Source organism: Lathamus discolor, unplaced genomic scaffold (genome assembly GCF_037157495.1).
Source record: "Lathamus discolor isolate bLatDis1 unplaced genomic scaffold, bLatDis1.hap1 Scaffold_77, whole genome shotgun sequence".
Lineage (NCBI taxonomy): Eukaryota > Metazoa > Chordata > Aves > Psittaciformes > Psittacidae > Lathamus > Lathamus discolor.
This window is the reverse complement of record NW_027069389.1, coordinates 141,702-156,682: the sequence shown is the minus strand read 5'-3', so window position 1 is coordinate 156,682 and position 14,981 is coordinate 141,702. Positions and strand designations below refer to the sequence as shown.

Sequence of the window (14,981 nt, the reverse complement as noted above, 5' to 3'; positions counted from 1 at the left end):
TCCCCGCCCCACCATACGCTCTATAGATCCCCTATAGGCCCCAAGACCTCCACAGCTCCCTATAGACCCGACTCCGACCCACTATAATCGGGTACCCTGCCCCCGGGAGCATCACATTCTCCCCAGCCCCTATAGACCCCCCCAGCCGCTATAGCCCCTATCCCCCCTATAGACCCCCCCCAGCCGCTATAGCCCCTATCCCCCCTATAGACCCCCCCAGCCGCTATAGCCCCTATCCCCCCTATAGACCCCCCCAGCCGCTATAGCCCCTATCCCCCCTATAGACCCCCCAGCCGCTATAGCCCCTATCCCCCCTATAGACCCCCCCAGCCGCTATAGCCCCTATACCCCCTCTGCCCCCCCCCGTGGCCCCCAGCCTCATTCTCACAGGTTCCTCCTTTATTTCATCGTTTGTTCCCGTTTTCCGCCCGTTTCGCGTCGCGCCGGGGCCTGAGGGGGGCAAGGAGGGGGGCACACAGGGATCGGCGGCTGCTTCCGACCGGTTGGGGCCGTTTGGGGACGTTTTGGGGCCGTTTCCACTTCTTTTCCTTGGGGGGGGGTTGGGGGGGGCGGGGGCTAACGCAGCTACACACCAGCGCACGGGGGGGCCGGGGGGGGATTTGGGGTGCGGGGGTGTTTGGGGGGCCGGGGGGGGCCGCGGGGTGATGCCAAGGCCGCGCCGTGAGATGCATTCAGAGATGGGGGGGGCGTCGGGGACCCCCCAAACCCCGAGGGCCCTGAAGGGTTATGGGGGAGGTGGGGGCTGGAATATGGGGGGCAAAACCACTCCCCCCCCCCAATTTGGTCTAAAGAAATCCCCGGCCGCGGGGGGGCCTTGGGGTTTGGCAACATCCAGCGGGGGTCCCCGTCCCCCCCCCGTGAGGTGCTTTTGGGCTGCTCTGCCCCCCCCAACCCCCATTGCACAGGGGGTGGCACTGCGGGATCCCCCCCTTTGGCAGTGGATGGGGGTGGGGGGGCCCTTAATGGGGGTTGAGGAGGGGGTTGGGGTCCCCTTTGGCTTTGGGGGTTCCCTTTGCAAAGGGGGGGCTCTGGGGGGTCACCAGAGCTAGGGGGGGTCCCCAATGCCATGAAGGGGCTCCCATGATGCTGCGGGGGCTCCCTCAATGCTGCGGGGTCCCCAGCACTGTGGGAACTCCCCCAGTGTCACGGGGGGGCTCCCACAGTGCAGGGGGGGGTCCCCAATGCAATGGGTGCTCTCTCGATGCCGTTAGGGGGTCCCCATGTAGCCATGGGGGCTCCCATAGAGCCGAGAGGGGTCCCCAGTGCAACGGGTGCTCCCCAACGCCACCGGGGGCCCCCACCCCGGGGGTCCCCCCTAGTCGAGGGGCGCGGCGGCGCCGGGGCTGGCAGGCCCGGAGCCGCGGGTGCCGCTGTACTGCCCGATGAAGGAGCCGTCCTCGTTGAACTGCACGTCCGCGCTGCCGCCGTAGCCCGCCAGGCTGTCATCACTGCCCAGCGCCGCGCCCGCCGCGCCCAGCGACCGCCCCGAGCTGCGCGACGCCTTCTCCTCGCCGTCACTGCCCGCGGCACCCAGCGACACCCATTGGTACCCAGTGACACCCATTGGTACCCAGCGATACCCATTGGTACCCAGCGACACCCATTGGTACCCAGTGACACCCATTGGTACCCAGCGACACCCATTGGTACCCAGGGACACCCATTGGTACTCAGGGACACCCATTGGTACCCAGCGACACCCATTGGTACCCAGCGATACCCATTGGTACCCAGTAATACCCAGCGACACCCAGTGATACCCACTGACACCCAGGGACACACATTGATACCCAGTGATACCCACTGATACCCAGTGACACCCATTCATACCAAGTGATACCCATTGATACCCAGTAACACCCAGTGATACCCAGCGATACCCATTGACACCTGCTGATACCAAGTGATACCCATTGATACCCAATGACACCCACTGGCACCTACTGAGGCTCATGATACCCAGTGATACCCATTGACATCCAGTGATACCCTGCTGACAGCCGTTGACACCCATTGGTACCCAGTGATACCCACTGATGACCCATTTGCACTCGCTGATACCCATTAAAACCCCCATTGTCCCCCCCATCCCACCACCACCACCCCATTGCCTCCCCCCCATGCTGTGGGCTCAGGGTGGGATGGGGGGCACTGGGGCATGCAGGTGGTTGCGGGGGGGGGGGCACACATACATCAAGACCCCCCTCGCAGAAGGTCCCCCCACAGCACTTCTCAGGGGTGCTGTGACCCCCCCTGCCCCATTCCCACCCCCCCCCTTACCTCTCCAAGGACCTGCATGAGCCCCAGTGGCAGCAGGGAGAGACAGAGCAGCCGGGGGCAAAAGCATTGGGTGGGGGCAATTAATTAATGAGGGGGCGAGCAATTAGGGGAGGCAATTAATGAAGGGAAGGGGAAGCAACAGGCGCCCAGAAGCTCTGCCTCCCCCATGATAAACCCAGCCTCCTCACTCACCCCCCATTAAATAGCCCCCCAATAGCCCCCCACCCCACCTGTACTCCCCGAAGGTCTCATCCTTCATGGGCCGGGCCTCTGAGTCTGCCTGCGTGTCCTCCTTGTCCTTCACTGGGGGGGCACAGCACGGTTGGGGGGGCAGTACCCCCAGAGTTGTCATCCCCCAATGCTGTGGGGACCCCCCCCAGCCTCCCTGCAGCTGTGGGGACCCCACACCCCCCCAAGGAGCAGCCATTTCCCCCCACAAAGACACCCCCATCTCTTAGGGACCCCCCCCTCTCCTGAAGACCCCCCATCACCTGAGTCCCCCATCCCTTGGTGCCCCCCCATAAACTCAAGGACCGCACGATTGCCTCAACCCCGGGTGCTGAGGGCCCGGGGGGGCCCAGGGGGGTCGGGGGGGGTCCGGGGGACCCCGGGGGGGCTCTGGGCTCACCCGAATACTTGCCCCCCCTTGCTGCGCTTGATGAAGCAGAGGATGAGGAGCAGCAGCAGCAGCAGCACCACGGCACTCACGAAGCCGATGAACCAGCCCTCGGTGGCGAAGCCGCTCGCGGGACGGGGCAGCACTGGGGGGAGCACGGGACAGGGTGAGAAAGGGGTTTGGGGGACCCCCTGTGAGCAGTTTGAGGGATGCTCTGGGGGAAAAGGTGGGGTTGGTGGGGGGGAAGGCAGGTTTGGGGCAGGAAAACGCCGTTTCCAGGCAGGAACCGGTGGGTTTGGGGGCCCCCTCCCTGCCCCAGCACTTGGGTGCGGGGGGGTCACTCACGGGTGCCGTTGGTCTGCACCTCGCTCTCCCAGAAGGGGATGTGGTGCCCCGAGTGGTTGCGTCCCACAAACTGCACCCGGTAGGAGGTGCCCGGGCTCAGGTCCCGCAGCCGGAACAGCCCCAGCGAGGAGTTGACGGAGCCGGAGTCGTGCCAGGACCCCTCCGCTGGGGGGGGGCCGGCTCAGTGAGACAACCCCCCCATAACGTACCCATGGGCACCCCCCATGCCCATGCGGGTACACTGCCCACATCCCACCTCTTTCCCCATCACTCAATGGACCCCCCCATTCCTCTCCTTACTTGCAGGTAGCCCCCCCATGTGCCACAGGGCCCACCCCAAGCTCCATTTCCCCACCCCACACCCCCCATCCCAGTGGGGCTCTCTTACTGGTTTTGCTCATGTACTGGACCTTGAACTCGATGTCAGCCTGGGGGTGGGCGAGGGTCCAGTGCAGCACCGTGAAGTCCTCACCCACCTCTCCCACCACCACACTCCCCAGCACCGGCAGCACTGCAGAGGGGGTTGTTCAAATAGGGGGGTCCCCCCAGGAACGGAGCCCCCCCTCCCCATATCACCCCTGCCTTGGCATTTTGGGCTCTCCGCAGGATGGTCATGGGGGCAGATGGAGTTCTTTGGGGTCCACTGAGGGGGGACTGGGAGGTGATGGAGTCCATTGGAGTTTATTGGGGGGAGTTTGGGGGGGAGATCTCAAGGGGGCATTTCCAGGCCCCTCCATGGTGGTTCTGGGGTCCCCCCGCAGGGGTCTCATGGAGCCCGTCGTGGTTTCAAGGCAGTTTCGAGCTCCCTCCCCCGCGGTACCGGACCCCCCCCCCCCCCCCCCCCCGCGGTACTGGGGCACGCACCGGGTTCGGGCCGGAGGCTGCCGATGCGCAGCACGGGGGCGCCGGGCCCGACGCGGCTCAGGGCGCGCAGGGCCAGGCGGTACCGGGCGTGGGGCTGGAGCCGCGCCAGGGTCGTGTTGAGGGTCCCGGCGGGGAACGAGAGCTCCTCCGGTGGCTCCTCCTCAGAATGGTTCTCTACGGGGGTGGGGGGGGGAGTCAGCGCACACCGGACCCGGGATCCGCCCCCGGGTCCCCCAGTGCTCCCAGTCCCCATCCCAGTGCTCCCGGTCTCCCAGATCCCCACCCCACTGCACCCAGAGCCCAGCCCCAGTGGGTGCTCCCAATGCCCCCAGCGCACCGGGCCGGTACTGCAGCCGGAACCCCGTCAAGACGCCGTTCGGGTGCCGCGGCCGCTTCCACTCCAGGGCGAGGGTGGTCTCGTTCACCCGCTCCACGTGCAGCTCCTCGGGGGGACCCGGCACTGGGGGGCGGCAGCGTCAGGGACCCCCCCCGGGCGGGGAGAGTGGAAGAGCCCTGGGACAGCGGGGAGCCCAGATGGGGAGAGGGGGCTCTGGGGTATTTGGGGGTCCCCAGGCAGGGTTGGGGCTTCCCAGGATAGAGTTAAGGGTCCCCGGGACTATATGGGGGTCCCCAGGCAGGGTTGGGGGTCCCCAGAATGGACTTAGGGGCCCCAAGGGAGAATTTGGGGTCCCTGGGCAAGACTGGGGGTCCCGGGGATGCACTTGAGGCCTATCAGGGGCACTTGGGGGGGGGGGGGGCATAGGGCGTTTTGGGGGTCCCATGGGGCTCGGGGCACGGGGGGGCTCTCACCGCCCTCGGGGGTGTCGAAGTGGATCTCGTCGCTGGGGGGGCCGTCCCCGCGGCCGTTGAACACCAGGACCCGCAGGCGGTACCGGCTCCAGGGCCGCAGCCCCCCCAGCACCACCCCGCGGGCCTCACCCGGCACCGCCAGCACCCGCGGCGGGGGGGAGACGGCTCCGGGGGCGGCGGGGAGGGCCTGGCGTCGAGCGCGCTCCCCCACCCAGCCCTCATGCCAGTACAGCACCTATGGGGGGGGCACAGACGTCAGGTAATGGGGACCCCCCAAAGCACCCCCAGCACCCACAAACTGAGCCCCAGCACCCGCTCACCCGGAAGCCGCGGAGGTGGCCGCGCAGGTCGCCGGGGGACTCCGGCAGGCTCCAGCGCACCCGCACAGTGGTGCTGTTCAGGATCTCGACCCCCACGTTTTCGGGGTACACCAGCGGCACTGGGGGGGGAGAGCAGTCAGAAACACATCCATGGGGGGGACACACCACGAGGACCCCCCCCCCATAGGGGGGTCCCAAAATGCACCCCCAGATTTGGGGTGTCCCCAGGGGGGGTGTTGGGGGCCCCCCCCACTCACGGTCCTCCCCCGAGTAGCCGATGGTAACGGCGGGCTCAGGGCCCTTCCCGGCGTCGTTGAGCGCCTGCACCCGGATCTCGTAGGGGCTGAACGTGGGGGTGCCCGCGACCACCACGGGGGGGGCCGGCACCGTCTCCTCGTGCCACCGGCCCCGCTCCGGCTCCAGGGGGCGCCACTGCACCCGGTACCGCACCTCGGCCGCGTTCCAGTCCCCCGGCGCCAGCGGCTGCGGGCAGGGCCTCAGCGCCCCCCCCCGCACCCCCAATACCCCCACCCCCCCCTCGCCCCCAATACCCCCCGCACCCCAAATACCCCCAAACAACCCCCGTACCCCAAACACCCCCCCGCACCCCCAAACCTGCCCCAAGCCAGTGTGAACCCCTCCAAACCTGCCCCAAGGCAATGGTAACCCCCCAAATCCCACTAGCCCCCCCAAACCTGCCGCAAACCAATGGGAGCCCCCCCAAATCTGCCCCAGCCCCCCCAAATCTGCCCCAGCCCCCCAAATCTGCCCCACCCCCCCAAAACCTGCCACAGACCCCCCCCAAAACCCCACTGGGACCCCAAAACCCTCCCCCCCCCCCGCCCCCCCTGTACCTGCCAAGTGATGATCATGTTGCTGGTCTCATTCCCTTCACCTTTCACCCCCCCAGGGTTGCGTTCAGGGGCTGGGGGGGGGGAGGATCAGAGACCCCCCCAAAAAACCCTTTCCCCCTGCCCAACCACTTTGGGTGGCCAATACCCGCTGGAGGATGATATACAGGTACAGGGAAGGGTTTTGGGAGCCCCTGGGGAGGGTTGGGGTCCCTTGGGGGGGACTCATGCTCCTCAGGAATGTTGGTGGCAGGAAAGAGGTTTGGGGGTCACCCACCCGTGGGCGGGGGCTGGGGTGCAGACGGGGGTTTTGGGGCGCTGGGGGGGTGTTTGGGGCGCTGGGGGGGTGTTTGGGGCTCGGGGGGGGTCACTCACCCGCGGGGGGGGTGGTGATGGGCGCGCTGAGGGCACTGGGCTCCCCCCGCCCATAGGCATTGGCCGCCAGCACACGGAAGCGGTACTGGCCATAGGGGGAGAGCGTGAGCTGGGCCCAGGGCTGCCCCCCCGGCACCGTCACCCGCTCCACGAAGCGTCCGGCGCTGAACAGCTCCTCCTCCTCCTCCACCACGAACTCTGGGGGGGGACACAGGGAGTTCAGGGGGGCTCCTGAGCCCCCAGAGCACCCCAACCCCCCCAGACCATCCCGGACCCCCCCAAGAACCCCCTCTTACTCTCCACGGGGCTGTTGTTGTCATCCCCCGGGGTCCAGCTCAGCCGGACCTGGCGCTCATCAAGCTCCAGGACCTGCAGGTTCCGCACAGGGCCCGGCCGGCCTAGGGGGAACTGGGGTTACCGGGGGGCACTGGGGCAGAATCACATCAGGATCATGGGCAGGACTGAGGGGTTCCAGGGGCAGAACTGGGGGGTTTCCATGGGTAGGACCAGGGTTGCATCATGGACACAACAGGGGAGGTTTTGGGTTTTTTGCGGGTTTATGGAGTTTTGGGGGGCCCCCCATAATCCTCCCCCCCCAGTGCAGGTGCTTCTCACCCACAACCCGGAGCTGCGCCTCGGCCTCGACTGCATCCAGCTGGGTCCAGGCGCGGCACCGGAACGTGCCCTGGTCCACGTAATCCACAGTGGTCACCGTCAGCGTGTCCCCACTCAGCACGTACCTGCAGGGCCGCCCCCATCAGCCACCACCGGGGACCCTCCCCGAGACCCCCCAACCCCCCCTGTGTCCTCACTTGTCGCTATCGGCTGTGTCCTGGAGGCGCTGCCCATCCCGGTACCACGCAAGCCCCCGCGGTGACAGCTCCGGGTCGAAGGCGGCGCCGCAGCGGAACGTCACCGTCTGCCCCTTCTTCGCTGTCACGCTCTGGGGGGGGACCTCGATGCGTGTCGCCGCTGACACGGGAGGGAAAGGGTTAATGGGGAAGGGGCAGGAAGGGTTTGGGGTGTCTATGAGGCTCTTGGAGGTCCCAGGTATGGTTTGGGGGGCTCTATGAGGCTCCTGGGGATCCCAGAAGAGACCTGGTTGGTGCTGGGGGACCATGGAAAGGATTTGGGGGGCCCTAAAGGGGCTGGGGGAGGGCTCCTAGGAAGGACATAGGAGCCTCAGGAGGGCTCACGGGGTCTGAGCAGCCCCTGGTGGAACCCAGGAAGGATTTGGGGGTCCCGGAGGGGTGCGGGTACCTCTAACATCGAGGTGGGCGCTGACACTGTCGTTGCTGTGGGCATTGTGGGCCCTGCAGGTGAAGGTACCAGCATCCCCCCGCACCACTGGGCCCAGGCGCAGGGTCCCGTTGGTGAACACAAAGGCCCGGTCATCCTGTAGCGCGGGCTCCAGCCCCGGTGTCAGCCTTGGGTGGGGGAAAACCATTGAGGGGGGCTTTAGGGGGTCTGGAAGGGGTTTGAGGGGGGCGGGGGGGGGTCTCACCACTCCACAGTGGGTGCAGGGGCCCCGAAGGTTCGGCAGTGCAGGAACACTGTCCGGTTCTCCACCACCGCGTACGGGGTCTCATCCGCTGTCAGGATCTTCACCGGCAGTTCTGGGGGGGGGAAGCAGGGATGGGAATGGGGAGGTGGGACACCCCCCGGATCCCCAAATCCCCCCCTAAACCTCCCACAGCTTCAAGGCAGCCCCATCCATCACCATAGCAACAGGTACCCCATAGAGGGGTCCATCACTGCAGGGTTGCCATAGGAGCAGTGATTGATGAGGCAGGTTGCCATAGTAACCATCTCCAGGCTGTGTTGCCATGGTGACGGCCAGGTGAGGGACCTGTTGCTATGAGAATGGTTGGGGAGAACAAGTTACCATGGGGCTGGTTGCTAAGGGGTTACCAGCAGAGGGTGTCGTGAGGGGTGGTTGCTAGGGGGAACACGGTTGCCATGGAGATGGTTGCTGGGGTGGGATGTGGTTGCGGGGGTGGGGAGGGGATTTGGTTGCTGGGGGACCCCCGTCTGTGGCTGGGGAACACCATCACACAGGGATGTGGTTGCCAAGGAAACGCCATCACCACAGGGACCATTGCCAGGGAGGATGCGGTGGAGGGGGATGCCGTTGCCATGGTGACAGCTGCCAGGGCCAGCCTGTTGCTGCAGGGATGGGGGTACCCGGGGGAACCCCCTGGCTGGGGGAGGGCTGGGGAGGGTTCCGGCAGCCGGGACACCCCTCGTGTCACTACACCCCCCCCAAACACCCCTCACGCACCCACAACGTAGACAAAGGCGTTGGCCAAGAGGTGGCCGTGGCTGTTGTGGGCCTCACACTGGGCCACCATCGTGTCGTTGGGCTCCAGTCGCGACAGCACCAGTGCCCCATCCCGCACCGTGCGGCGAGCAGAGCCCGGTACCTCTGCAATGGCGCAGTGAGGAACCCCACAGGGTCCCAGGACCCCCACACAGCCCTGGGGAACCCCCAACACCCCTGGGACACCCCCCCCCTCCCCCGTCCTGCTACCTTCCAGGAACCCCGCCACATCCGGGGATCCCCCCACATTCCTCAAGGACCGCCCCCCACCTCCCTGATGATGGGGACTCCCCTACACCCCCGGGGATCCCTTCACAACCTCCCCTTCTATCCAGCTACCCACGACCGAGGACCCCCTCACTGCCTCCCTGGGGACCCCCACGCCACCCCCCGCACATTAATCCCTTCCAGAGACCCCCAGAAGAATCCCGAAGCCCCCAACAACCCCCAGACCCCGCCCCCGTTCCCGTACCGTCGATGGGGACGCCGTTGATGCGCCAGGAGAGGAGGGGCCGGGGCTTGCCCTGCACGGCGCAGTCCAAGCGCGCCGCCTCCCCCGGCCCGAAGACGCCGCTCTGCGGCCGCCGCACCCAGTACGGGGCCGCTGCGGGGGTGAGAGGGGACGTCAGGGACCCCCACACACACCCCCCAGTGCCTCCCAGTGCCCCCAGTTCCCATGCTGGTGTCCCCCACTACCCCCAGCACACCCCGCAGTGACTTCCACCAGCTCCCAGTGTCTCTGCTTGCTTCCCAGTGCCCCCCAGCTCCCAGCCCAGCAGCTCCCAGCGCCCCCCGTACCCTCCACGGTGACGAGGTGGCTGCGCCGCGCCTGGCCCTGGCTGTTCTCGGCCACGCACTCGTACTCGCCGTCGTCCGCCTCCTCCACGTCCCGCAGCCGCAGCGTCTTGTTGAAGTTCTCCAGCGAGACCCGGCCCAGCGGGAGGGGCCCGTTCAGCCGCTGCCACCGCACCGACGGCGTGGGGCTGGGGGTCCCCGCGTCAGAGACGGGGCAGGGACCCCCCCAGCATCCCCCCGACACCCCCAAACCCCCCCAGACTCACAGCCCCTCGGCAATGCACTCCAGCACCAGCGTTCCCCCGCGCAGGGCGATGTGGGATGGCTGCGGGTCCCGTGGCACCACGAGCCGGGGACGGCGGGACTGCACCATGTTACCTGAGAGGGGGAAAAGGGGTTAGTGGGGGCGGGAGGCAGCCCCAGAGACCCCTCCCCCAGGCCTTAGTACTCTCCCATACTCCTAAGGACCCCCCCATGCCACAGGCATCCTCCATACACTTAGAACCCCCCATCATGAGCCCCAAGAAGGTGAAGAAGAGACTTGGACGGGGGGCAAAGGGTCTTTGGGGGTCTCTGGAGGCCCCCCCACGTACTGGGGGCGACGCGGAGGTCGAGGGGCTCCTTCTGGATGATGGTGCGGGGGCCCAGGTAGTGCGCGTGGCAGATGTAGTCGGGGTGACTGTCCCGCACCAGCACGTTGGCGAAGTACAGGAACCCGTCCTGGCCCATGCTGACCCGCGCGTCCTGCGCAATGTGCACGATGCCTGCGGGAACAGGGGGGTCAGGGGGGCCCCAACACCAGGGGCAGAACCGGGACAGGGGGGCATGGGGTGCAGCGGAGCATTGGGATGTGATGGAGTGTGATGAGGGGGTAAAGGGGCATCAGGACCCAACGGGTGATGTGGGGTGATGTGGGTTGGCAGAAGGGTTAAGGGATGCACGGGGTTCCCATGGGCTTGGGGGGGTGGTGTGTAGTGGGGGTGCCAAGGGTGATCACAGGGTCTGATGGGGATGAGAGAGGGGGTAATGGGGTGCAGGGGGTCCCATGGGGTTCAGTGGGTTCAATGGGGTGCATAGGGACAGTATATGAGTGCAATGGGGTGAGGGAATAAGGGTTGAAGGATGAGCCGCCCACCACCCCACCTCCCTGCACTGCCCCATTGCTCACGGCTGTTGAGCCAGTAGATCTTGGGGGGCACAGCGCTCTTGGGGGGGTCACAGGGCAGCACCACGGGGTCCCCCTCCTCCACCTCCACCGGCAGCACCTTCTCCTTGGGCCACTGCGGCGTGTCTGGGGACCACAATGGCTTGGGGGTGGGCCCAAACCAGCCAGAGACCCCATGTGCCCCCCCAAACCAGGGACCCCCAGTGAGGGCTCATGAGAGGCAATGGGGGTGAGGCGGCTTTATGCTGACCTGGTGGGAACTGGGGGCTCCTAGGGGGATTTTGGGGACCCTCAGGGGCTCTGAGAGGGTTTAGGAGACCCTCGCAGGGCTCTGGGGCACCCTGGGTGGATTTAGGGAACCCCAGAGCCAATTATGGGGGATTCAGAGGGGCTTTAGGGAACCTCAGGGCAGGTTTTGGGTCACTGGATGCAGGTTTAGATGCTGGGAGGCACTGGGATCAGCTCATGTGGGTGCTGGGGGCACTGGGATCAGCTCGGTGGGTGCTGGGGGCACTGGGATCAGCTCGGTGGGTGCTAGGGGCACTGGGATCAGCTCATGTGGGTGCTGGGAGCACTGGGATCAGCCCGGGTGGGTGCTGGGGTCACTGGGATCAGCCCGGGTGGGTGCTGGGGGCACTGGGATCAGCCCGGGTGGGTGCTGGGGGCACTGGGATCAGCCCGGGTGGGTGCTGGGGGCACTGGGATCAGCCCGGGTGGGTGCTGGGAGCACTGGGATCAGCCCGGGTGGGTGCTGGGGGCACTGGGATCAGCCCGGGTGGGTGCTGGGGGCACTGGGATCAGCCCGGGTGGGTGCTGGGGGCACTGGGATCAGCCCGGGTGGGTGCTGGGGGCCCTGCTCTCACTCTCGGCTATGACGCGGCTCTCGGTGGACAGCGCCGTGCCCAGCGCGTTGCTGGCGGCGCAGCGGTACCGGCCCTGCAGGCGCCCGGCCAGGGTGGCGTTGATGAGCAGCGTCCCGGAGCCCGGCGCCACCGACACCCCGGGGTGCTCCTCGGGCACGAAGGGTTCGTCCTCCCGTGTCCAGCGGTACCTGCGGGCCCGGCTCCGTTACCGGGGGCCGCGGGGGGACACCGGTGGGGCGCTGGGGAGGGATGCGGGGGGGGAACCACACTCACTGGACTGGGGGGTTGCCGGTGGCCGCGCACTTGAGCACCACATCATCGCTGGGGAACACAACGAGCTGCTCCGGGGGCTGCTCCGTCAGCTCGGGGGGCTGCAGGACTGCGGGGGGAGGGATGTCAGTGGGGTGGGGACACCCCATGGGGACCCCCAGCAGAGCCAAGGACCCCATGGGGACCTCAGGGAGCCTCCCCCGAGCCCCCCACAGCGACTCCAGACACCCCCCCCCCAGACTCACAGTCGTGCTGCCCGTCTGCACCATCCAGGGGGGCAAGGGGGGGGGGAAGAAACACAGCAGTGAGCGAGGGGGGGCACCCCCCCCTCCAGGCGTGCAGGGCACTTGTGAGCCCTCGTGAGCAGCCGAGATGGGGTGGGGGGCAAAGAGCGTGCAAAGGAAGGGTCCTCGTGCAAAGGTGCGGGCAGGCCTCGTGCAGGGGGGGTCCTCGTGCTCAAGAAGGGGGCGAGTGTGCGAGGAGGGGTCCTCGTGCAAAGGCGCGGGGTTCACTCGTGCGAGGGGTCCTTATGCCGAGGGGTGAGCGTGCAAGGAGGGGTCCTCGTGCAAGGAGGGGGGTCCTCGTGCCAGCCCCCCCCGCCCCACTCACACTCCTGGGGGATGGTGATGGCGGCTCCCGGCCCCCCCAGCACCGGCAGCAGGAGCAGGATGAGGCTGAAGCCCCGGGGCAGCGCCATGGCCGGGGCGGGCAGCAGCCTGGAGGGGGGGGGGGCACAGGACAGAACACACGGGGGGGGGTGATTGTGTATGGGGGGGGCAACACAGGGAGCCCACCCCCCCATCTCCATTGTGTGGCGGCCACCGCCTCCCCTCCCCCTCCCCCCCCCGGATGCGCCCGTTGCCACGACAACGGCTGATGAGGAACCTGTCACCTTGGCTCGGGACCCGCACGCCCCCCCCGAGACCCCCCCTCTTTGCTGCCCACCCCCCCCCCCCCGCGCCTCAGCACCGCGGACAGGGCCGCCCCGCCCGGCTCTTCCCAGCACCCCCCCGGGCGGAAACGGGGGCGGCCCCGGCGGGAACAAGGCGCCGTTGTTGACCCCGAATTCCTTTGGGGGGTGGGGGGAGCGGTGGCCCCCCTTCCCCTCCCCCCCCCAAGCGGCCCCTCCCCCCCCCCCGCGGCCGCGGGAGCTGCAGGTGGGGGGAGGGGCGGTGGCACCTGTAGGGAAATCACCGGGGGGGGAACCGGATACCCCCAGACCCCCCCCCGCTGTCCGGACACCGCCCCGGGGGGGACGGGACGGGGCGGTTCCATCGAGTGTGTGTTCCCCCCCCCGCCGGCCCCACCCATCTGTTGGACGCGGGCCGGGACCCCATAGAGACCCCACAGCACCCACCCACCCCTATAGGGATGGCACGGAGACCCTATAGAGCGCACCCAGACCCATGGAGACCCCACAGCACCCACCCACCCTATAGGGATGGCACAGAGACCCTATGGAGCGCACCCAGCCCCATGGAGACAGCACAGAGACCCTACAGACCTCCCACAGCACCCACCCAGCCCCATAGACATGGCACAGAGACCCTAGAGAGCCCCTACAGCCCCACAGGGATCCCACAGGGATCCCACAGAGCCCCCAGTGCAGCCCCATAGGGACCCCATGGCCCCATGCACAACCCATTGCCTCAGCCCAGCCCTATAAACACCCTATAGACCCATCTGTACCCAACCCAGCCCCACAGATACCCTATAGAGCCACCTGTATCCCAACCCAGCACCATAGACACCTGATAGAGCCACCTGTACCCCAGCTCAGGCCCACAGACACCCTATAGATCCACCTTCATTTCCATCTGGCCCTATAGAATCCCTACAGAACTGCTTTTGCCTCAGTTCTGACCCCACAGACGCTCTATAGGACCATATTTGTTTCAATCCCAGCCACATGAAGACACTATAGACCACATTCACCTCAGCCCAGCCCCACAGCCACCAACAGACCCACATTCACCTCAGCCCAGCCCCATACACACCCAATAGACCCACATTTACCTGAGCCCTATGGAGCACCAACAGACCCACATTTACCTCAGCCCTATGGAGCACCAACAGACCCACATTTACCCCAGCCCAGCCCCATAAACACTCAATAGAACCACATTCACCTCAGCCCAACCCCATACAGACAGTAGAGATCCACCCTTCCCTCAGCCAAGCCCCCTGTACACCCAATAGACCCACATTTACCTCAGCCCAGCTCTACGGAGCACCAACAGACCCACATTTACCTCAGCCCTATGCAGCACCAACAGACCCACATTTACCTCAGCCCAGCCCTATGGAGCACCAACAGACCCACATTTACCTCAGCCCTATGCAGCACCAACAGACCCACATTTACCTCAGCCCAGCCCTATGGAGCACCAACAGACCCACATTTACCTCAGCCCAGCCCTGTGGAGCACCAACAGACCCACATTTACCTCAGCCCAGCCCTATGGAGCATCAATAAACCCACATTTACCTCAGCCCAGCCCTATGGAGCATCAATAAACCCACATTTACCTCAGCCCAGCCCTATGGAGCACCAACAGACCCACATTTACCTCAGCCCAGCTCTACGGAGCACCAACAGACCCACATTTACCTCAGCCCAGCCCTATGGAGCATCAATAAACCCACATTCACCTCAGCCCAGCCCTATGGAGCACCAACAGACCCACATTTACCTCAGCCCAGCCCTATGGAGCACCTACAGATCCGCCCTTACCTGAGCCCCGGCCCCGCGGCTCTTCCCGCAGCCGCGCCCCGCGCCCCCCGCCCCGCCAGCCCCCGGTCGCTGTTCCCGTTGCCGCCACTCCCCCCGCCGGTACCTGCTCGCTCTGCTCCCAGCTCGGGGCTGCGGCTGCCGCGGGGCTGACATAATCCGCCCGCAGGCCCCGCCCCCCGCCTGGCCCCGCCCCCCCGGCCTCGCCCTGAGCCAGCCCCGTGGTGGGTGGGGCCCCCCCTTGGGTGCCCCACGTGAAGGGAGCGGCCCCCCCATCCCCTTCCCGGCAGTGACACCCAGGGAGAGATGGGAACCGCCCCCCCGCCGTGAGCACACAGGGTGCAATGGGGAGACC

General features: G+C 66.8%; 1 protein-coding gene across 1 annotated transcript; it reads right to left on the bottom strand.

The window, feature by feature from the left end:
• Positions 1-381: 381 nt before the first annotated feature.
• L1CAM (L1 cell adhesion molecule) lies at positions 382-14,711 on the bottom strand. Its single transcript, XM_065664938.1, is given in 29 exon segments — positions 382-1,538; positions 2,532-2,604; positions 2,930-2,945; positions 2,947-3,062; positions 3,263-3,427; positions 3,651-3,773; positions 4,127-4,300; positions 4,464-4,586; positions 4,937-5,171; positions 5,257-5,375; positions 5,514-5,739; positions 6,111-6,181; positions 6,483-6,680; positions 6,779-6,880; positions 7,098-7,222; positions 7,295-7,454; positions 7,743-7,909; positions 7,987-8,098; positions 8,764-8,907; positions 9,275-9,406; positions 9,601-9,785; positions 9,864-9,975; positions 10,191-10,361; positions 10,766-10,888; positions 11,626-11,813; positions 11,899-12,004; positions 12,141-12,155; positions 12,505-12,611; positions 14,630-14,711. Coding segments are annotated over 28 exon segments (3,771 nt in total). The 5' UTR covers positions 12,593-12,611; positions 14,630-14,711; the 3' UTR covers positions 382-1,336.
• Positions 14,712-14,981: the final 270 nt, after the last annotated feature.